Source organism: Juglans regia, chromosome 16 (genome assembly GCF_001411555.2).
Source record: "Juglans regia cultivar Chandler chromosome 16, Walnut 2.0, whole genome shotgun sequence".
Lineage (NCBI taxonomy): Eukaryota > Viridiplantae > Streptophyta > Magnoliopsida > Fagales > Juglandaceae > Juglans > Juglans regia.
The window spans coordinates 28442936-28465897 of NC_049916.1; the positions used below are offsets into that span (position 1 = coordinate 28442936).

Consider the following 22962-nt stretch of genomic DNA (forward strand, 5'->3'; position numbering starts at 1 on the left):
TATATATGTTTTCTCATAGCATTAGCCATGGTATTATCTATTGTCAATTTGTTAGGTACAGTATCCTCTCAATTTCCATATTGTAATAAATTTCTCTCTTTATATTTATGTTAAATTAAGGCACCACAAATATTTATGTAATACTTTGCCAGATCGCTTGGAGATTTCCACCGAAACAATGTAAAAACATTTTTAAATTATTAAAGCACCTCCAAATCCAAGCAATAATCCAGGGGCCTTTTAGTCACATCGACCCCAACCTTCAATGGTAATTTGGGTATATAAGTGAAAACGAAACCATTTGATTTGTGCAAGACTTTACGGTTCAAACTGCTGCTCCTACTGCTGTCTCTTCTAATTCTTATTCTTCCTCAGAGACCGATTCCTTTCGACTAGTCTGAAGTTCTTTGTCCCTTTTCTGAAGTTAGTTTTCTGGTACATATCTTGATATCTTCTTAAAAAGGAAATGGCGAGGAGAGCGGACGAGGAATACGATTACTTGTTCAAGGTGGTATTAATCGGTGATTCGGGGGTTGGTAAATCGAACCTCCTATCCCGATTCACTCGCAACGAGTTCTGCTTGGAATCCAAGTCCACAATTGGCGTCGAATTCGCCACCCGTACCCTCCAGGTTTACTCTCTCTCTTTCTCTCTCTCTCACACACACACACACACACACACTGCTATAAAGTAGGTCTATATGTTGATGCACATGTATGTTTTGGATCTGGGTTTGATTGAATTTTGGACTTTTTTCCAATAAAACCATAGCGGATCTGCTTCGATGAGCGATATTAGTGCTGGGTTCATTAGGTTTTTCTTAAATTTTGATTTGAATCTATTTTTGGGATTTGGGTTTTGGTAGATGCTAGAGACCTTAATTTATTTCCTAATATTAAATTATGTTTATACAGATTCATAATATTTGAGTAGATTGTCTTGGATCCGTTAAATGAGGGACACGTGTGTGTTCCTGTTTCTGTTTCCACTTCCAATTTTGCGTGTTTACACACCGACACACATTTTTGAACTCTTAAAGTTGGTTTTTTTCTTTCTTTTTTGCCTCAGCAAAGGATCATTACATGTGTTATAATGTGATAATAGATGGCATATTCTCTTCATGCTTGTCCTGCACATTTTGCAACTCTTATAATTCTCAATCTGCATTTTAATGATTCAATTTCCATAGACGAGCATATAAAAAAAGATGATACAAGGGTATATTTGGAGAAACACGAAGGCTAAAAAATACGAACATGCTATGTTAAGCCTGTTTTTATACGTTGAAAAGGGTTCATCTGATAGACACCCTTCCTACCATTAGATTATATGGTTCCCAAAGAGGCTTCCTAAAACTGAACAATTGGAACGCATCTGAGTGTTTATCATCATGCACATTCCTAAAAAGATGATACTATCTCTGGAAATGAACCCTTTCTGCTTTAATTCAACTTCTCCATCACCCGACACACCAACTCAGAGTTCAATAAGTTTGTACTTTTATTCACACATGATAACTATTATTAAACAAGTAGCAGCTACAACTTTCATTCTGATGACCACTAGTGCAATGCGACTTGGGTTTTTATGGATTTCTGATTTGCTGGGATTTCAGAACAATATTTTTAGGAGAGAGAAACTTGCAGTGCAGCATACCAATAATGTGGCACTTCTTTTACATGATTTTTGCTCCACAATTTTAACATCTCTCATCGAGTCCCATCACTTGAAGTATACTGTCTCCTTACCACACTACTTGGTGCGCTCGGTTTGCAGCTGTATATTTAAACTGATACCTCTGTGCCTGCATTTTTTTTCACTCCTAGTTGTATCATGGAAAATACTATTCCCACAGAAACTTTCTACCGAAAATTTTTGCTGAATTGCATTTTATTTTAATTTTTAATTTTTTTACTTAATGAAAGAAAGTATTTTTAAATGAATTTATGATTTTTTTTATATTTTTTAAAAATATTTAAAGTGTTTAAAAAAATGATTAAAAAAAGCAAAAAAAAAAAAAAACATTTTGCCATAGGCTTTTAAATGTCTCCATCCCACTGGATGCATCTGGTGAGGTGTTTTATGTTTTATAAGAAACTGTTTTTAATAACCCCCAAGGGTTGGCTCAAGTGGTATAAGCCTCGGTTTTGGGAGTATGTTCCCCTAGGTCTAAGGTTCAAATTTCCTTCGGTGCAAACAATCCATAGGGCCCATCGGACTGGGGGATTTTTTCCTTAAATTACCCGATGTGCACTTGCGGGAAACTCCTTGCAGAGGGCCTGTGCACCTTCCGGGATTAGTCGGGACACTGTTCCTAAACACCCGGTGCCAATCTAAAAAGAAACTGTCTTTAATGGTATGTACTCGCATAAAACAAATCTGCCCTTTTTTCTCAGGTTGAGGGAAGAACTGTGAAAGCTCAGATATGGGATACAGCAGGACAGGAGCGGTACCGGGCAATAACAAGTGCCTACTATAGGGGTGCCCTTGGAGCACTTCTTGTGTATGATGTTACAAAACCAACAACCTTCGAAAATGTGAGCCGGTGGCTGAAGGAACTAAGGGATCATGCGGACTCCAACATTGTCATCATGCTCATTGGGAACAAGACTGATCTGAAGCATCTTCGAGCAGTTGCAACAGAGGATGCTCAGGGTTATGCTGAAAAAGAAGGCCTTTCATTTATTGAAACATCTGCTCTTGAAGCAACAAATGTCGAGAAGGCTTTCCAGACAATTCTGGCTGAGATATACCGGATAATTAGTAAGAAGTCGCTTTCTTCAGATGAGCCAGCACCTGCGAACATCAAAGAAGGGAAGACTATTGTAGTTGGGGGATCGGAGTCCCCTACCAAGAAGCCTTGCTGCTCTTCGTCATGAGGATGGTTGTTACTTATATCTGTTCTCTTTTAGTTTTCCATGCTACCTTTTATTTTATTTTTTCCCTATCTTGATGGCGGTTGTTGCATCCATTGTCATTTGTTTTTATTTTTATTTTTTGGCTTTCAAAATATATTTTGAACTACGTTCTGTTGTTGTTATCAAGACTCATTCGGATTTCCTAATGGATGCGCTTGATGAGGTGTATTACCGTTTCCAGTGCTTTTTGGGTGGATTATACTCCTATTCATTTGGAGGACAATTTGATTAACCGTACAATTGAGAGCAACTCCGACGACGAATCTCACGAGCACTAAAGTTTTGATTTCTTATAGAAAAATAAGGGTTTACCCTTCACCATTTTTATGAGAACTTGTGAACTGGAATCAGATTTAATTTTCGCCTTTGTCGTGGGTCAGCTATCGAAATTCCATTGTTAGAAATTATTATTTTACCAAACACAAGGATTGAATTAAGCAGCCATATTTCACAGATTCTGATAGATCCATAAGAGTACAGTCAACAAAGTTTCAATGTCTTACATATTTGTAACAGAAACTAAAATCTACGATGGCCATGCTTATCCACAACAGTTGCCGTTCTGCTGGATTGGCTGCCCCTTCATTTGAACAGTTCCTGTTGACTTGTTTGCAGTTGGTTGGTTGCCCATTCTGTAAAAAAAAAAAAAAAAAAAAAAAATCAAGACATTAAGAGAAGATAACGACATTGTGTTCAATTTAATTATATAAAGCTATCAGAAAATCGACAAAACTAGAAAAACTATTCAGAATGACTCTCCATTATCCACAGTATATAAATCTAAGAATCCTATACAGCAGTGGAAAATACATCACCATAAGATATTTGTAAAGACTGTTTCTCTATGACCTCAGTAGCAGTAATTTTATATCATTAAAAAAAAAAAAAAAAAATCTATGACGATTTCCAAAGATCATCCTATTTTAGTGGAGGTCAGGAACTAAAAAGGCAATAACAAGATGGAGGGAACCAGAAACAATTAGGAAAGCTACAATATTCCACAGCTTGTAAAAACCTCCCTATCTGACAACAAGAGTTTCACACATCCATGACATTTCCTTTCAGGGTTGTTTGTAGTTAATTTGCCAGCCAGATATTTACCAGCATGCTTTAAATTAATATTTTAAAGTGGGAGTTAAATAAGAAACAAAGAGGGAGGTTTCATGTTTCTGATTTTGCATTAGCTGGTAAAAAAGTAATAAATCTGGAATAAGGGAAGCAGGAAAAAGTTGATCCTGGTTTTACTTCTTCTTGATCTCGCCAGCCATGGTCAAGAAAGCTTGTTCCACATTGATAGAGTCTTTAGCACTTGTCTCAAGGAAAGGGATCCCAAGCTCATCTGCAAATGCCTGCAGTTCATTTAGCCACAGGGTAGAATGAAGTTAAACCTGACTAAGTAACAAGGAATCTTTTTTTTTTTTTTTTTTTGGGGAAGAGAGAGAAAAAAGCCCTTGATTTGGCGTGCTCTTTAAACGTAATATATTTTGTTTATTTGCCATCTGCCAATACATTGCATTATGTAGACCAATTTGCAAATAATTTCTAGTTAGAACTCAAAGCACAAAGATCAGATTTCAAAACCTATGTAAGTGTAGACCAATACAATTATTATTTTGTATTGTATATGACCAGACAAGTACAACAGGGAAGCTTCAACCTCAAAAGGGACAAAACTGAGCCACTAATAAGAAATCAATGTGGATGGATGATAAAAATAAAAGAACATCGAAGAAGAGAACGTGACATATTAAGAGCCCAACATATAAACTGCAAGATGAAATTAAGTTTGTTTGTTGTTTTCAGATCTTCTGAAAAAGATATTTGTACCCTTTCAACATGCCTAATACATGGAAAATACATTGTAAAATACACACATATGATCTGTCACATTGAGGGCAAATAAAAACAATGACATATGACCTATGGGATATGTTTCGTGCATTTTTCTGCAAAAACTCAACTTGCTTATAAATTAACCAAGACTTTCTGTTTGGTAAGCTGAAACTGAGCATAAAACAATGCAGTCGATACTTTTTTGAAGTAATAATGAATTACGGCAACTATCGTAATCTATACCTTTGCTGTTTGTGTGTCCACGACCTTGTTCTCGACCAAATCACACTTATTCCCAACTAGAAGCTTGCACACACTGTCATTTGCATATCTATCGATTTCATTCAACCACTGCTTGACATTATTGAAACTTTCCATCTCGGTAACATCATAGACAATCTGTTGCAGCCCGCACATGTGAGAATTAGCAGTCAAGTACATAATAACAGTAATTAGAAAGGAAAACTAAGTTAACCAAATAAACCATTTCATGCTACTTCTCAAATCAGGATACTGAAGTGCCCTTAATGGTGCTAAGTTTGAAACTATTGAAAAATAAAGGCTCACAATATAGCCTCAACTCGACTTCTCTTAAAGTTTACTGTCCTTTAACCGAAAATATTATGGAAAATGTCCAAGTTCACGAAATTCTTTGCTCTAGGGTACTGGAAAAAATGAAATAAGAGTGCCAGTGAAGAGTCAGCAAGATGTGCAGAAACAAGCATGATATTAACAGAACATGAGAAATGCTAAAAGATGAATGATCACATAGTCAGCAGTCAAAAAAATATTAATAAACATACTCCACTCAATTCAACTCAACAAGTCTTAATCCCAACCACTTGGCCATAGGGCCATGTATAAGACATGACAAAGATTTTTTGCTGGCTGCCTGGCTATCAACCTACCACAACACTCCTCTATCTGGGCTTAGGAAATGATGGGAAAAAAGGGGTCTTGACACTATAATATGACATAGGTGGAGCTAAAATCAAACGGTCATTTGCAAACATATATGCATATATATATATAGGTAAACGATTATATTATATTAATACGAATAGGCATAGCCCAAGTACACAAGGGGTATACAAGAGATAACACCTATTTAGGAAGAAGAAATAGAAATAAGAAAATCATGAAAATCGAGGCCATTGAAATCTACATCTTTGGCCCAAAAAACCAAATATGCATATATATATATATATATATATATAATATGTAACAAGAGCAAGGAGCACATATGATATTAATGTACAAGATTGAAATTTTCTTTAAAGCGCCAAGTACTGTACATCAATGACTCATCAATTATAGTTACTTATCCAACCTCTGTGAGCTAAAAAAATCTAATGCTTTCCATCATGAAACTTATAGCCACCTGGAATGATGAATTGGCAGTCCCACCCATTTTACTATAGAAAGAATGTACTGAACATAAAGTATCTTATCCAAGAAGGGGAAAAATGCCTTACAATTATTCCATGTGCTCCTCGGTAGTAACTGCTTGTTATAGTCCTGAACCGCTCCTGTCCAGCAGTGTCCCACTAAAAGTACAAGAAAAGAAATATATTAATTATTATGCAGAACGAAGTTTAAGCTCCATAGACACCATACAATGATGCATGGCTCTTGTTCTGTAATCCTTGAATTACCCTTAACATACAAAAGTCAGCCTACTAGTGAACCAAAAAGGGGAGGTATAGTTCTATAGAAGCTGATTGATTTTATCCTTATTGCTTGATCAAGGATAATACATTCATTCACTGACACAGAACTTACATAGTAGTAACTGCACCCACAAAAAATGTCCGCAGAATTGTTTTCCCCTTATTAAGTTGCCGAAATTGTTATCGCTGTACAAATTGGTATACGAGAACAATTTGTAGAACGATTGGATTTATAAATTTCTATCAAAATAATTCTGCTTCGCTGCCTAACGATTGAATCAAATCAAAAGAATAACTGTCAAAAATAATAACAATGATAAGAATTTCAACTCACAATCTGCAGCTTGATTGTCTTTCCATCCAGTTCCACAGTTCTGATTTTCTGTCCATCACAACAAAATATTTAGTGCTGACCCACCCGTACGCAAAAACAATATGTACACACACTCACACAGAGAGAGAGAGAGAGAGAGGGACTTACAAAATCAACTCCGATAGTACTTATGTAGCTGTCAACATAGGAATCGTCCTAAAAATGAACAACAGAATTTAAACGTATAATCTTGGGGCACTAATGATCTTGAAACCAAATACTTTTTTGTAAATTTTCTTCATTTTTGTCCAAATAATTGAAGTTAACCTAAAATAAAAGGGGAAAATAATAACTTACAAAAATATGGAAAAGGAAAAATAGCAAGTACAAAAGAGTCAACTAACCGCGAATCTGAGGAGCAAACAGGATTTTCCGACGGAGGAGTCCCCGATTAGCAAAAGCTTGAACAAATAATCGCTGAGAAAAAAGAAAAAGAAGAAGAAAAAAAAACCAAGGAATTAAATTAGTATTTGGAATGCAGGTGGAGCGGGATCGAAGAGAAAGTGGGGGGGGAGAGAAGGAAAATTGGACATACTAGTCGTTGCTCATGATGATTGTTTGTTGGGTTGGGGATGGAAACGGCAAATGGAAAATTCTCTGGGCTCCCTGTCTCTCTCTCCCTCTCGAATAACAGCTCCCTGTCTCTTTGACAAAAGGGTAGGGCGAATAAATAAATAAAATGAAGAAAGATAAAAACAATGCGAGAAGTGGTTTGGACGTGCAAGGTTGCGTGCGTCCAAATTTCTCAAAGCAACTACGGATTACGTTACAACTTTCATTACACGAAGCAATCTACGTACGTGATAAAAAAATATAAATAAAAATACAATGAAACTTAATTTATTACAAAGATTCAAAAAATAAATACTTAATGTATATTATAATAATATTAAAATCTTACTACACATGCATACAATATTAGACGTAATAATTCTGTTTTATCAATATTTTTTTAGCTTAAGTTTTAAATTTCGAATTTTAAAATTTTTATTATTTTCAATAACCGATACATTAGCATTAATGATTATATAAGTGAAATTGTAAATATAAATAATATTTTTTATAATATTATTATTTAAAAAAATAAAAAATAATAGACATATAATTATTTTTTTTAATGATATTTTAAATTAAATTCATTTTTATAAAATATGAATAACATAATTTTTATAAAAAAATTTAATTAAAAATATGATTATATAAAAAATTATTAAAAAAATTTGTCCACGTATCATTAGTAGCCTGGCTCCAATAGAAACCAGCCACCAGTAAACACCTATGCTTCTTCTTCCTCTCTGCTTTTTCTTCTTCTGTTACGTGACTCTTAGTATTTATGCGCGTTGTCTGGAACTTAAAGCGCACGCCCTGTCTACGGCTCTACATCTAAAAGCGGTTGATACCACGCGCAGAGAGGCAAAAGTATACGTAACAGTTAACACGTTGTTTCGTCTCCAAGAAAACCATACTCTCTCGCTGGCTTTTCCTCTCCTCCGTCAAAATCTGTTAGGGATCCAACAGCAAGAGTAAACCCTAGAAGTGAAGATGAAGGATGAGAAGGAGAAAGTGAGAACTGGAGATGAGATCCTACGAACTGAAGTGAAGAGGAAGTCTTGAACTGGAAACGGCATCTTTGCTAGATCAAGTAAAGCACAGCGTTTTGAAGTTAAATAAAACGGAGCTTTTGGGTTGAAGTCTCATGGGGTGTAATACGCACCGTTTTAATCAGTAGTTGAGGTCCGTAGAAAATTGTGCATTGTTAATAAAAATTCTTTTCATTAGTCACTATTTATTATAGTTGTTAAATTGTGTTAACGGGTCGTGTTCATATCGTGTCAGGATATATATATTATACTATATGGGTCAACTCTAACCCGACCCGTTAAACTTATTGTGTCAAAATCTCAAACCCTAACACGATTCATTAACATAACAGGTTATGTCGTATCAACCAGTTTTGACCCGTTTATGTAAATAGGATAAACAGATATGGAATTAACCTGTTTGACCTAATTAAATTTAGCATAATTTTATATAAATGTTAAAATTACAATATCTATAAAAGAATATAAAACTAACTACAAGTCCAAAATTACAATCCAAACAATAAAAGTATCAAAATTAAAATCCTAACAATTTTAGTTTTAGGTATAAAAGTATAATTGTAACTTTAAATTTCTTAACGGGTTGACCCGTTATCAACATGTTAAGCAATCGTGTCTTAACGGGTCAACCCGTTTTGACCCGAACCAGTTAAGGCTAAACCCTAACCCACTTTTATATTGTTGTGTTCGTGTTGGGTTAACAGGTCGTGTCACATATTGCCACTTCTACTATTTACTATCCTACACCTTACATCCTATAAAAAATGAGTCCTTCTATATAGCATCCATTGTAGTGGTGCACACAATGCACACACTACGTGGATGCTTCTTATCCTTTCGTTTTTTTTTTTCTTGTGCAAAATGCACCAAACCCCCTCTCTTCCTCTCTCTCTCTCATCATCTCTCTCATCAGCTCTCTTTCTCCTCGACTCTCTCTCTCATCAGCTCTCTCTCTCATCTCGTCTCTCTCTCATCGTCTCTCTCTCATCAGATCTCTCTCATCCCTCATCTAGGCTCCTCTCTCTCTCATCTCGGCTCTCTCTCTCTCTTCGTTTCTCTCTCTCATCAGTTATCTCAATCCATTAATTTCGAATTTAGGAGATGTGTAGTCTAGATGATGTCATATAGTGTGCAAAAGTAACTACTCTCAAACAGTGGCTTCTCCCCATATTATTTCATAGAAAATACACTCATATCTTATAAAAAAGTTATAGGTGTAAGGTATGAAAGTGAATAGTAGCTGATGCATAACATTCATCTTATATTAATATTATTTTTATTTTAGTATGTCATGTCAGTTTATCATTTTAGGAAGTTAGTTACAGAATTTGTAGTGTTTTGCATATATGGGGAAAAGGTGAGCAAAAAAAAAAAAAAGGAATCATATGGAAATTGTTTAATGGTCTAAATGTGTGGAGGTTTAGGACTTGTTTGGAAAAAGTTTTCATTTCAAAATTCTTATTTCATCCCATCATATTTCTCTCCTAAACATTATTCAAATACAAATACTTTTAAACTAATCATTATAATTTTTTCAAACTAATTATTACAAATTTCTCAAACTTATAAACAAAAAATAAAAAATAATTCAACTTTTTCAAAATTTTGAACAAAAATAATATTAAAAAATAATATTATAATAATATTTTAACTTTATAATATTTTTTATTGAATTTTTTATTTTATTTTTCCTAAAATCCCATCAGCAGGTTTGGAGAGTGATATGAAAATTTTTTATTTTAGATGAAAGTTTAAAATATTATTTTTTAATATTATTATTATTTTGGGATTTGAAAAAAAATGAATTGTTTATTACATTTTGTGTGAGAATTTAAAAAATTTATAATGATGAAATGATATGAGATGAGAATTTTGTGTCTCAAGAATTAAGCTACCCGGCCTCCATTTTATCTACACCGCATGAAATTCCTGTCATGTATTTTTTTTTTCTCAACTTATTCGAATTCCTTCCATTTTCCTTACACTTGCGAGGTTAAGTTGTTAGAGTGATCATTCTCTCATAATCAAGTTAGATTCTTCATCAATCTGTAATAGATAAAGATTCGTCTTTTAAATATTATTATTTTATTATCGTGAATTATAGAATATCGAAGATACAATTATTAATTTTCATATTCAAATATTTAAGAGGGTGCTCTAGTTACATCATTGACTGAAGACAACAAGCTGAAATGGTTGATATACGTGAATGAGCAATTTGATGGACGGAAAGCAGAGTGCCTGAGGATTTTGGAAAGCAAATTTTACAACAAGACTCATTCTTTTACTCCAGATGGGGAGATACTGGAGGCAGAGGAATAGTTCTGTTGGTCAGGATGCAAATTTCAAGCAAACCCAAAAGCTTTGTATGCAAATCTCATAAGGTTAGAGATCCATTAATCTGAATACGAGAAACAGAGAAGGCTTAACAATTCGGATAACGTACTTTTCAACAGAAGGTAATGTATTTTGATTTTGGGCATATAACCTTAGTTCTTTATAAAAATTAAAACCACTAATCTTTTCTTCTGTTGGTTCTCACCTTCAAGGTTTTGAATCCTGTAAGTGTTAGGATTTGTGATGCAAATTGATATTATTGCTTATGAGGGAGGGGGAAAAATAAAAGAAAGAAAGGAAGTGGGAAAAATTAACTAAAATATTGAAGTCGGAAAGCTAGTGGATTTTCTATATATGCTAGAAACCAGATTTTGGTGCATGCCACTTGAGAATGTACACCCATCAGCTTCTCTTATTGTGGCTTCACAAATTTTAATAAAATGATGAAAGTGGACACGATCAGGACCCAAAAAAACGAGAGAGAATAGAAGTGTATATATCCGAAAGGTTTTCCATAGTTTGACCCGATTGCATAGAAAACCCGCCTGATCTTCCAATTTGTGCTTGAAACATATTCGATCCGCCAAAAAAGGATACTCAAATGTCCGGAAATGGGACCAACAATATGGCATATGTAAATAACACACGGGGCTAGGATTATTCTGGGCAAAACGGCCTGTCCAAGCCATCTCTGTGGCTGGGAATGGAGAAGTGCCTTAACCTGCCTACTTGTTTCCTCATGTACCCATCGCAGAGAAATGCCTTGGAGAACTTATCCTCCACCTCCCTATTCACATCATGCACAAACACATCAGTTTGATCTCCATCCACCCTATTCCTTGCCATCATCCCGGCTGTATATATAGCAGTCATCCTTCCCGGAGCCTCGTCATAATAACCTGTGGGTGCATCAACCATAATCAGATCCCATTTTGTTTCATAAACTTCAGTAGGCAAACCTTTCAGGGCGAGTTGACAGATTGAGTATCTTGGATCCCCAAGTGCTGTGCACTCAGGTCCCTTGCCAACATCGATGAGTTGATTCGCATGCTTCACCTTGCTATCGTATGTCAGATGATACGACTCCAGAGTGGGAAACCGGCGTTTGATTTGCTGAATCCATGCCTCGTCTTCCTCGATGAAAATTGTACGGCCACCATAGTTGAGTTCTGCCCACATTAGGCTATCATGGCCTAGGCCAAAGACTAAGAAATTGCATGGTGATTTCTTTTCTAAAATTCTTGCTGTCACTGAGATCTCTTTGAATGTTTGTTGCGGGGTGATGGTTGAGGTTGAGTAGTGAATGAGTACTTGGGCTAGGGTGGGTGGGATCTTGGTGCAAGTTGAGCACTCTGTTGCCTTTGCATCTTTGGTTACACGACCTGAAGCATTAGTTATGAAATTTGATGAAATGAGGGACTCGCTTTGGTTGGAAGTTGGGAAACATGATCTTAGCAGAAAAAAGAGGAAGAAAGCAATAAATACACCAAGAAGCAGGAACTTAAGGTTGGCGAATGGATGGGATTTAGGCCTCATCTTTATTTATGGCTGTTTTAAATGATAAGGTGGGGAGAGAGATACAAGGAGAAACTAAGAACTTGTTTTTGCTGTATCTGATTTTGGAAGTGGAGGAAAGGATAGGCTATGGAGCTTTGGGGACTAGCGCTGGCTGCGGAATGAACATTGAACATGGAGTTGTATTTCAATTTTGAGTAGGAAGAAGATCGTGGGGGTTGAAATGGGGAGGAGAGAGGTGAAGGTAGTGCGATTATACGTACAGTGATGCTTGGGCATGAAGGGAATTAGGAGCAATATTAATTGGATGGGTGATGTAGACAAGAGATCTGCTCAAATTCTGGATGAAGCAAAACTGTGGTTGATAAATCAGCAAGTTAGGTGGATCGATCGAGTTCGATCTGCTGACGGTTCTTTATCTGAAATTTGTTGGTTAATCAATTGCTAGAAGACTCTGCGTATAAGACAACGTCTCAGCTGGCTCATGTATTCATGGTTATATATTAATATGATCTTCTGGCGAAGCTTATATATGCAGAAACGAACTTGGATCGCCATCATGTTAAGCCAACCATGACTTTTCGAGTAAGACAGCATGCATGCATCATGTCTACGATCGAGTACGTGTGTGTGTGTATCTCACCGTCCTATTTTTTTAGTTCCCTTAATTTTCCTTTTCCTACGCTTGAGAAATAGTACAATATGAATTCATCAGAGAAAAAAAATAGAAAAACTCTGATTTGTGTGTGGTAATTACTACAACTGAAAAGTGAAGGATCTCTTATAATTCATACATACATACATATAATATATATACACACACACACGATGAGCTGCAAGCAATATTTAGAGCTAGGGCCTCTTTAGCGTCGTCCTCAAACATGATCTCGATCCTCAAGGCATGCATGAGACATGATTAATTGTCTGCAAAATCCCGTATTTAGTCCAGTTACACTGACATACTCCATACGCAGACCCAGATCCCTTGAACAATGGAAACCCAGTGAACGTACGGCCCACAGATGGAGCCATTTTCTTTGAATTTCAGTGATCAAATGATCAAGAACCTAACTATATATATCTAGAAGAGATAAACTCGATTAATCTAGCGTTTCCAGGCACCTTATAAATTATTTCCAGATATAATATATGTGGCTGTTAATCCTTTTTATATTATATATATATATCTCTTATATCTTAAAAACATCTATATGATATGAATACGAATGAATAGTAATTTATGTTTGACAATTTTTTTCTATCAATGCCCCTAGTGGTTGGGTCTTATTACAACCTTCTATTTGCTTTTTTGTTTTAGTTTTCGCGTGTGTACTTCTGTTAGCTACTATATTTACAATTTTACTCCTGTTTTTGTATTTTAGTTTCAGCTGCTGATTACACTTTTGCCTCTTATATCCTATGCCTAATCGATTTTTCTCCAGTTCTATTCATTTCTTCTTTGCAAAGTACTCTGTCGACTGAATATTAATTTGTGTTTGGTGTCCCTCGTTCGTTTCCATGATTTCTTTTATTCTTTCAGTCACGATTTTGGTTCTTGTTTGTTGGATCATATAATTAGATGCAGATATAGATCAATTCTAAAAGTAGCGCCAGTACAAAAACTTCAGTGTTCTCTTTATAAATTCTGTGAATAAGGAGAACACACCACCTCTAGATACATAACCTCCAAAACTTTTTAACTGTCATTTCAATAACGAAAAAACAATTCTATGATATTTAGGTTGTGTTTGGATATTGAAGTGAGTTGAGTTGAGTTGAGATAATAAAATATTATTAGAATATTATTTTTTAATATTATTATTATTTTAAGATTTGAAAAAATTAAATTGTTTATTATATTTTGTGTTGGAATTTAAAAAAACTATAATGATAAATTAAGATGAGTTGAGATGAGTTAATCAACCAAACGAAGCCTTGGTCGTTTAAGAAATAAACTATAATATGAATTCAAAACATGATCATCTATTTTCAAATTTGTTTCGACCTATAGTTTATTTAAACTTATTATTGTTTGAATTAGAAGTTTCTATATGGAATGAACTATATTGTTTTTGTAGTCCTTATCATTAACTTTTATTCTTCTACTCTAGATATTTATATTTTAAAATAATTTATTTTATAGTAATACATGCATGTAGTTCCACTGCTAGTATATATATATATATGCTGCATGAAGAATTAATGGGGCCGCCTATCCACAGCAAGTATGGGACCACTGATGCTAATTTTCAGGAGAAAATATATTTACAATCGTGAATTGCGTAACCGTCGCGTAATCGCTTTGAAAAAAATGAATAAAATATAGGACCCACATAAAAAAAATTAATTTTTTAATAGTAGACTCCACTCTTTTTCAAAGCGATTACACGGCAGTTACGCACTTCACGGTTGTAGGTAGAATTACTCAATTTTCAGAGGCTACTTCATCGTCAATGATATCATCGATCGATATATCCATTGAGGTTATTATTATATTGGAGTGTGCATGAAATCGCATATTGGACACCACCACTACTACTAGTCCGGTTTCTTCACTGCTATTTAACGCTCAAGTACTACTTCTACTGCTGCTGCTGCCGCCGCCGCCTCCGTCGAACCGGAATAAGCCACATTCGGATTCTCCATTATTATTATTATTATCATGTAAAATTATGACCATCATGTTGGAGATCTCTTGGATCTCAACTCCAGTCTCCCTCCCATCAATTAATTAAATATTAATTATTTAATTAATTGTTGATCAAGAATAATTAGCTTAGCTCAGCTGTATTCTAAGATCCTCCTTCATTCACATTCTTAATATCTATCTACGTATATATGGAAGCCAGATTTTCGTGATGTGTCATGTCGGATAACTTAACGAAACTCTGACGGAAAGTTATAACTGAAAAACTAAAAACCAAAAGTTAAAAATTAAAAAATTCAGATAATCGTGAGATCATATGATTAAGGCATCCGAATTAATTTTAAATTTAATCTAACATCTAAACACTCAATTCTAAAATTATTAAATTCATATAAATTTAAAACCTCTTTACACATAAGATTCATAATTTTTTTCAACTCAAAATTTATTTACACATGAAATCCATAATATTTGTTAACTTCCTACAAATATATATAAATTCATTTTAACATTCAACCATATATAAATTTATCTTAAGTGATCTTTATAAAACTCACTTCACAATTTCAACTCACTATTATTTATAAAAACTTCAATTTAACTCAATATCTAAATAAGACTTAAAAAAAATAGTGCTGCACCCATCGAGGATGCAGTGGTAGGTGTAGCGTAGCACGAGACTCATCTTGACAAGGGTAAAAAAGCTTTTTTTTTTTAATTTTTTTTTTATATTTTTAAATATTTTAAAAAAAATTTACAATATTATTAAAAAATATTATTTTAATTATTAAAAAAAATTATCAAGATCCAAACGAGATCCAACTGTACGTTAGACTAGCATTTTTCTAAATGACAAAAAATAATTGGTAATTAATCGGATGAGTTGGATTACTCTGTTGTTTAGAATAGTCCGTTCTACTTTTTGCTTGGTGTAATTTCAACTTTTTTGTCATTTTGTTATTCATATTTTTTAATATATTTAAATATTTTTAAAAAATAAAAAAATAATTCAATACACTTAAAATTATTAAATAAAAAAAAAAAATTTACCTAACGATACATTTGGCCGGTATGTTTTGGGCAGAACAATAGACTTTTTCTAATCGGATATATTGTCTTTGTATTAATGTAAGAGAAAGAGAGATACATGAAATGAAATAAAATTCATTCATATATATAACAAAAACAAAAGCACCTGTTATCGAAATAAACGCCGTCACGAAAACTGCCACGTAGGTTCGAATCAAACGAGGTCCTCAGTTCCGAACCTACAGGCTCGGAGATACACAGCTGGAGACAGCCTGTCACCAACAAAGTCCCACTCACACCTCTATTCCCCCTAACTACGTTGGCTCTCCCTGAGTCCCTCTCCCTCTGTCTCTCGCTCTGCTGTCTCTCCTCTCTGTGCGAATAGGGCTTCTCTGATCTCGTTTTGCGATACTTAGTTTATGCGGTTCGAGTTCCCCAGATCAGGATTCTGCCCGCTGTTTGCTCCCCATTGATCTAGGTTTTGCTCATTCCGGTACTGTTTCTAGATTCCAATTTTTTAATTGAGGTTTCTTTCAATATTGTAATCGATGCGTGGCATGCTTTGTTATATGCTTTCTAATCGGTTTCTTGCTGATTTTGTAGCTTACGTGGTTGTCATGCTGACGTATATGAGTTATTTATTTATTTATCATATATCTTATTTTTGTTTGCTGTCTAAAATGCCTAGATTTGAGGCTGTGGTTTTTGTTTTTATGATAGATATACTTGCGATCTGTTTTGTTACTGTGAAGCGGCGGAACATAGGATGAAATGACGTTAGCTATTTAAGTTTTTCTTTTGGTTTGAAAAAAATATGATTTTTCTTGGTTTGTATCAGGAAAAAATGTTATTTTTCCATAAAGATGTAGGGGCTGGTTGCAGTCTTTAGAGAAGCTATCTGGAAGCTTATTTCTCTTCCGGACGGCATTTTTAAAAACGTCATTTCCGAAAAGTTTTCATTTGCATGAATTTTACCCCAACTGTAGAGTTTGTGGAACTGTTAAAAAATTAACTGAAATAGTAATTGAAAAAGTGTTTTACTTTCCCGCATTAGGATAACTAGGGGCCAGGGCCTTCAGTTTGTAGGATCTTATTTTGTTGACGCGAGTTCAAGAGATATCTAAATTGACGTTATAGGCCATTTGATTCTAATAATATTGTGTAATGGAGGACAAAGTTCAGGGTCCATGGAGTAGTAATAGAAGGCATTTAGATGAGTGTATTAAAGGTTCATTTTTTATATGATGTTCAGTACACCGTGCTGGGGCCAGTTGTTTCTTATCATGCAAAGTCTTGCATTGAACTTGTGCTCTCTTGAGAATTGTTTGGGTAACTAGTAAGTAACGTCGATGCAATGATGTTTTGAAATTCTGTTTTTCACTCGAATCAAGTAGGTTTGGCTGAGATGCTTAATGAAGTAACATTGGTAATTTTGATATTTAGAGGAATCTTTACTTCGAACGCATGTAAAATCTATTTTCTCGTTTTTTTTTTTTTTGTGAACTACAGAACGTTTAAAACCAACAGTTGCGGAAGAGTGACTATTTTCTGGGTTTGTTTTATTTTTTTCTTGTTTCTGTTTGCTCTCCTATCAATTCAATTTTATTAAGCCAACATACGGGTGAGGGAAAGTTAGATCTTTTGATTGAAGACTGAAGATCTTGTTATGCTTTTTACGTGGCGTGGAATTCCTTTGTTCTTGTTCTCTGAATATTTTTCATTATCATAGTTGATGTTTTGTCTCGAGGACAGATTATTTCTGTTTTATTTGGCATAAAAAAAATTTGGCAACCTGAGACATGTACTACCCTTTTCATTTTCTTTGTTGGCTCATGGTTTCTTTTTATATATTGTAGGTATTTTGATTGGATGATCAACTGTAGAGCCCAGACAAGGCTGTTGACATATTGATATATGGTTTTGTTTCTCATATATATGAACTCAGGGTAGGTGCCGCATGGGTGCTGTTGGCAAGGTTGCTGAATCATCATGCTGAGCAATTGATTGTTTATAGTTAATTTGAGGTCAATGAGCATCCTCTGGTATTACTTTGGAAGCTATTTCTATTATTCTCCTTAATTCTGGGAAGGAAGAGTACACTCTACTAGAGGAATTTTTTGTATCCATGCTGGCCGAGAGCATGCGTGGAATCTGTGCTTCGGGTAATGCCCCTGACGAGATTTTCTGCCGATGCATTCGGTGTGGTGACAATTTGTCTAGTTGCATTCTTAATTGTACTTGGTTTGCTGTGCATTATTTACTCGGTCTACTTCCGGTCTCGTATTCGTAGCTCAGGTTGTATTCAACTCAGTTACTTTAGTGGTCCTTGGATCATCCGGATTACATTCATCTTGTTTGCAATTTGGTGGGGTTTTGGTGAGGTGATACGGCTAAGTTTGTTGAGACGTGCTCTTAACTTGAAATGGCAGGAAACTGTTTGCAAAGGCTACATTGTCTCAAATCTAGGGTTTGCAGAACCTTGCCTCTTTCTCACCCTCGTGTTTCTCCTGAGAGCGCCCTTGCAGAAGACACAGCTGGGAATTCTAAACGGAAGATGGAATGGGAAAACAGCAGGTTATGTTCTTCTCTGCTGCCTTCCTGTGTTCACTCTGCAGCTCTTCGTTATTTTAATTGGACCCCAGTTAAACAAGGATAAGAGTTACCTGAGAAAGCTGCCCCATTATTTTTTGAGTACGGCTGCCGCTTCTAGGACGGGAATAACTGATGATATGGCCCTCTGCACTTACCCCTTACTGAGTACCATATTCCTAGGGATTTTTGCCATGATCCTCACTGCCTACTTGTTTTGGCTTGGAAGTCGGATATTGAAATTGGTGATCAATAAGAGTTTGCAGAAGAGAGTTTACACATTGGTATTCTCCGTTTCAAGTTTCCTACCATTGAGGGTTCTTTTCCTTGGTTTATCTGTTTTGTCTAAACCAGAGCATTTTCTGTTTGAAACTCTTGTTTTGCTGGCTTTTCTTGCTCTTTTATGTTGTGCCGGGCTGTGTATATGCATGCTTGTGTACTACCCAGTTGCAGATTCTTTAGCCCTGGGAAATCTACAGGACATAGAGGCTAGGAGGGTTGATGATGATCACAATGATGGCATCTCTCTTATCGCTAACCATAGCCATCCTGAAGAAAGCAGTCAAGTTAGTCCAAGTAGAAATTCTGATGCGTCAACAAAGCGGGGATCTATATCTTTCCGGACTTTTGAGAAAGATGGGACTTCAACAGGGGCATTCGTAGAGCTGAGTCTGTTCTCTCATAGTAGGGATGCAACCCCACTAGGATCGCCTCCACATCCTGGCTGGCCAATGCGTGCTTCTGTACAAGTTCCTGCACCCTAAAATCAAGGGAGAATTTGAGTACTTAAGTGAATATCAATTTTGTGTTAAAGAAAAACTGATTGTAAAGGATGTAGCTGAAATAAGGATATTAATTCTTGGTTTGTTTTCTAATTTTAGATATGATGGTTTTCCTTGGGAGGAATTTATGATCCGTGTTTCTATTTTATCTTTTTACCATTTCTATAAGAAAAATTTTGGTTCCATTCTTGGTCAGACTCTCTCTTAATAAAGGCCATGTTAGGTCGTAACTTGGTTGGTTCAAATAATGTTTTCTGCTTTCTTTTCTTTGTTGATGTTTTATTTTTTAATCATGATAAATAATATTTTTGGTGCTGATAAAGCTATTTTGTTGAATGATCTGGCTGCTGTTCGTGAGATTAAGCTTCGATTGCTTTCTCAATTCATTATTATAATTTTTTTAAATTTCAATACAAAATATAATAAATAATTTATTTTTTTAAATATTAAAATATTAATAATATTAAAAAATAATATTTTAATAATATTTTATTAATTCAATTCAGTTTAATATTCAAATGCAGCTTAAAAGAAAATAGTGTCTAAGATGACATAACTTCTAATCTTCAAAATGGAAAATAGCATTTTAGATGGCATAACTTCTAATCTTCAAAATGAAGGTCTCGAGTTCGAAACCTATCTCCTTACAAAGAATTGTATCTCTAAATTAATTAGTTATTATAATTTTGTTCGTCCTTTTATCTCTAGCGTATTATCACGGTTATGAAAATCAATTTATGTGTTGTAAGATGTAACTTATAAAATTTCTCGGACTTATAATGGTGCAATTAAAGAAAAATATTTTAGAAATATTAATATTTATTTATAAAGTGACATTATTGTAAAATAGTTATTTCTTGTTTTGATTCTTATCAACTGCGCGTCTATTTCAGAAATAGAAGGCCCACGATGTTTGTATCATTAGTAAAGTACAAAATTACTGCTTGGTTACAACCACAAATTAAAACTAACAGAAGAGAATTTCAGCCAACCAAGACATCCACAAGCATAGGACCACCAACCGTTTCCTTCCTCTAAATAAACTCCTCTGCTTATTATAACCCCTACCCTTACCCCCTCTCTCCCTCTTTCCCCTTTTTCAAACTTAATTCTTCCCAGCAAAAGACCAAACATTTATAAATAAACAAAAGAACATAAGACTCCTCCTGTTTTGTGAGGAGATCTATTTTGTAGTAGTGAGGGCGGTTTTCTGATTAATGGGAAAACCGCTTTAATACAAGATTCCCAGCCTCATCAAATCATCCATGCTGAAATCTCAAGACTTGGTATTTTTCTAGTTTCTTTAGTGACACCCTATATTCGCTCCCTACCCTTACCCCCCAATTCTTGGCAAATGTCATTGTTTTCATATGATTTCATTGCGGCTACTGGAAACAAAATTTGATCAGCGTGTTATCTTTTTGCTTATTGTAATTTTGAGTTCTTTGTAAATACCCCTCATCATTTCGTTCCACTTCAATTCACAGTGGAAATATTTTTGGTTATGCATGCATCTTGAAGGACTCGAATTTTCATATTATGAGTTGGGTTTTGACAACGGATTTAGAATTGTAAAGGCAGATTTACACATTCCATTTTTTCATAATGAAAAGAGCAGAAAAGATGGGCAGAGATTGTCAATGCACTACTCTTCACTCTGATGAATGGGTGCAGGGGAAGCTGGTTGGATCAGGGTCTTTTGGCAATGTCCACTTGGCCATGAGCAAAGCCACTGGAGGACTTTTTGTTGGGAAATCTTCGCAGTCTGGGGTTGGACTAGAGGCATTAGAGAATGAGGCTAAAATCCTCTAGAGTTTGAATTCTAGGTATATTGTCCGATGTATAGGGATGGATTTCATGAGGGGATCAAATGGTGGACACAAACTCAATGTCTTTATGGAGTACATGGTAGGGGGTAGTTTGTCAGATGTGGCAGAAAAATTTTGTGGAGTGCTAGAAGAAAAAGTGATTAAGTTGTATACAAGAGAGATTCTTCTTGGTATTAAGTATCTTCATGAGAGTGGAATCGTGCATTGTGATCTTAAGAGCAAGAATGTGCTTTTGGGTTCATCCGGGGATATCAAATTGGCCGATTTTGGTTGTGCAAAGAGGTTGGAGGGATTTATGGGTAATAGGGGTCTGGGACTCCATTATGGATGGCTCCTGAAGTTTTGAGAAATGAAGGATTGGATTTTGCTTCGGATATTTGGTCACTGGGATGCACGGTGATTGAAATGGCAATCGGCAGGCCTCCTTGGGATGATAAGCTCTTTAATCCAATGGCTGCAGTTCTAAAGATTGCATGCAGCGATGTGACACCTCAATTTCCAACTCAATTCTCAAAGGAGGGGTTGGATTTTTTGGCCAAGTGCTTGGAGAGAGAGCCCGAAAGAAGGTGGATAGCTGAGAAGTTGCTTAACCATCCATTTGTTTCTAGGAATTCAACGAGGACACATACAAGGCCGGAACCAGCATGCTCTCTAGCAAGTATCTTCGACTTTGGGATTTATGATTCAGAGAGCGGTAATGCAGATGCTTTCCGAAGCAAAAATGCATTCTCATGGTCTCTGTGTTGTTGTAGTGAGAGAAACAAAACAGTAAGAAGATAGCAGACAAGGAGTGAGTTAGCTTCGTCGGAGATTTGGATTACTGTTAGATCCCATGTTACTTGTTGAAGTTTGGGCCAGATCATTTGGAGAAAAAAGTAGATTTATAGAGAGTGAAAGTGTAGACTGATTTGAATGTACAGCTCTAAAGTAGAGAGAGCTAGGTTACCAAGTTTGTCAGTTGTTTTCCTAGAGCATTTTAATTTTTTCCTTGGACAGTATCAAGCTTTTGCTTTGAATTTTGCACCCTCATCAAGTTTCTCATTTTAGGAAAGCTCATGTCAAAACTTTCCGAGATTCTAATTGTTGCAATCAATTCCACTCATTTGGCTCCAAGAGTTCTCTCTTTCTCCGTTCCAGCCCAACAGAAGCTGCAGTACCGGTGCAGCCAATTTAATTAGTGAAAAGGTAAAATCATCTTTGGCCAATGCAAATGACAGGTTTGGAACGCATTTAATCGGATAAAGTTAATATGTGGAAGTTTCGGATGTCATGTCGTCGTTGCTTTCAGATTCCGCTCTTCAGTTCAGTAACTGACATCCCCTCTTTTTTTGGGGTTCTACCCTTTCCCTTTCCCTACTTAATTTGGAAAAACATCCACAATCAGCCCTACGAGAGGATAGCCCTCAGAACCATGCCCCATGATTTTGGGAGTCGGATAATCTAAATATGAAACAGGTGCAAGCAGAACAAATTTACAACCACCATTCACTCAATCACAACTCTATGCGATAAAGCCTCTGATCATGATTCAAAAGAAGCAATAAAATCTAGATGGCCAAAAAAACCTGTGTGAAATACGTTGTCGGCAGCAAAACCTCGATCGAAAGTGCAAGGGAATTCAATTCAAGGGAGAAACCCATCTCTCAGTCAAATTAATGAAACAACTCAATTCAAGGAAGAAACATCCAGCTCCATTGCATAACTCCTAACCCCATGCCCCCGCACCGCAGTCAGAGTTCCAATTACTCGTGTTTTGCCTTTCCTTTTCCCTCAATTGTTTCAGTCAACTGTGAACCATCGTAAGACAACAAACAGATATATAAATGAATGATGGCCACG

The 22962-nt window shown here is 35.5% G+C and overlaps 4 protein-coding genes and 1 pseudogene across 5 annotated transcripts; 3 read left to right on the forward strand and 2 right to left on the reverse strand.

The window, feature by feature from the left end:
• Positions 1-300: 300 nt before the first annotated feature.
• On the forward strand, positions 301-3096 carry LOC109016637 (ras-related protein RABA2a). Its single transcript, XM_018999061.2, has 2 exons — positions 301-631; positions 2397-3096. The coding sequence occupies exons 1-2, from the start codon at positions 467-469 to the stop codon at positions 2877-2879; spliced, it is 648 nt and encodes a 215-aa protein (XP_018854606.1). The 5' UTR covers positions 301-466; the 3' UTR covers positions 2880-3096.
• Positions 3097-3342: 246 nt separating this feature from the next.
• LOC109016744 (ras-related protein RABD1) lies at positions 3343-7470 on the reverse strand. Its single transcript, XM_018999150.2, has 8 exons — positions 7330-7470; positions 7139-7211; positions 6903-6950; positions 6756-6803; positions 6227-6298; positions 4995-5150; positions 4164-4267; positions 3343-3550 (listed from the first exon to the last, which is right to left on the reverse strand). The coding sequence occupies exons 1-8, from the start codon at positions 7341-7343 to the stop codon at positions 3460-3462; spliced, it is 606 nt and encodes a 201-aa protein (XP_018854695.1). The 5' UTR covers positions 7344-7470; the 3' UTR covers positions 3343-3459.
• Positions 7471-11053: 3583 nt separating this feature from the next.
• Positions 11054-12514, reverse strand: LOC109016534 (glucuronoxylan 4-O-methyltransferase 1-like). Its single transcript, XM_018998967.2, has one exon. The coding sequence runs from the start codon at positions 12266-12268 to the stop codon at positions 11390-11392; it is 879 nt and encodes a 292-aa protein (XP_018854512.1). The 5' UTR covers positions 12269-12514; the 3' UTR covers positions 11054-11389.
• Positions 12515-16236: 3722 nt separating this feature from the next.
• On the forward strand, positions 16237-19489 carry LOC109016950. 2 transcript variants are annotated; one of them, XM_018999318.2, is made up of 2 exons: positions 16237-16416; positions 17780-19489. In XM_018999318.2, exon 2 carries the CDS (start codon positions 18089-18091, stop codon positions 19274-19276), a length of 1188 nt encoding a protein of 395 aa, XP_018854863.2. In that variant the 5' UTR covers positions 16237-16416; positions 17780-18088; the 3' UTR covers positions 19277-19489. The 2 variants fall into 2 exon arrangements, with proteins under 2 accessions (XP_018854863.2, XP_018854918.2); XM_018999373.2 differs by having other exon boundaries at positions 17869-19489.
• A 916-nt stretch (positions 19490-20405) lies between these two features.
• On the forward strand, positions 20406-22264 carry LOC109017272 (annotated as a pseudogene).
• Positions 22265-22962: the final 698 nt, after the last annotated feature.

Excerpts from the sequence above, each read along its gene's own strand:
- LOC109016950 (XM_018999318.2), top strand. The coding sequence starts at position 18,089 with ATGCCCCTGACGAGATTTTCTGCCGATGCATTCGGTGTGGTGACAATT.
- LOC109016637 (XM_018999061.2), top strand. The coding sequence starts at position 467 with ATGGCGAGGAGAGCGGACGAGGAATACGATTACTTGTTCAAGGTGGTA. Across the intron at positions 632-2,396 it reads TCGCCACCCGTACCCTCCAG|GTTGAGGGAAGAACTGTGAA; the intron begins GTTTACTCTCTC and ends CTTTTTTCTCAG.
- LOC109016534 (XM_018998967.2), bottom strand. The coding sequence starts at position 12,268 with ATGAGGCCTAAATCCCATCCATTCGCCAACCTTAAGTTCCTGCTTCTT.
- LOC109016744 (XM_018999150.2), bottom strand. Across the intron at positions 6,951-7,138 it reads GTTTGCTCCTCAGATTCGCG|GACGATTCCTATGTTGACAG; the intron begins GTTAGTTGACTC and ends GTTCATTTTTAG. Across the intron at positions 3,551-4,163 it reads GCTGGCGAGATCAAGAAGAA|AATGGGCAACCAACCAACTG; the intron begins GTAAAACCAGGA and ends TTTTTTTTACAG.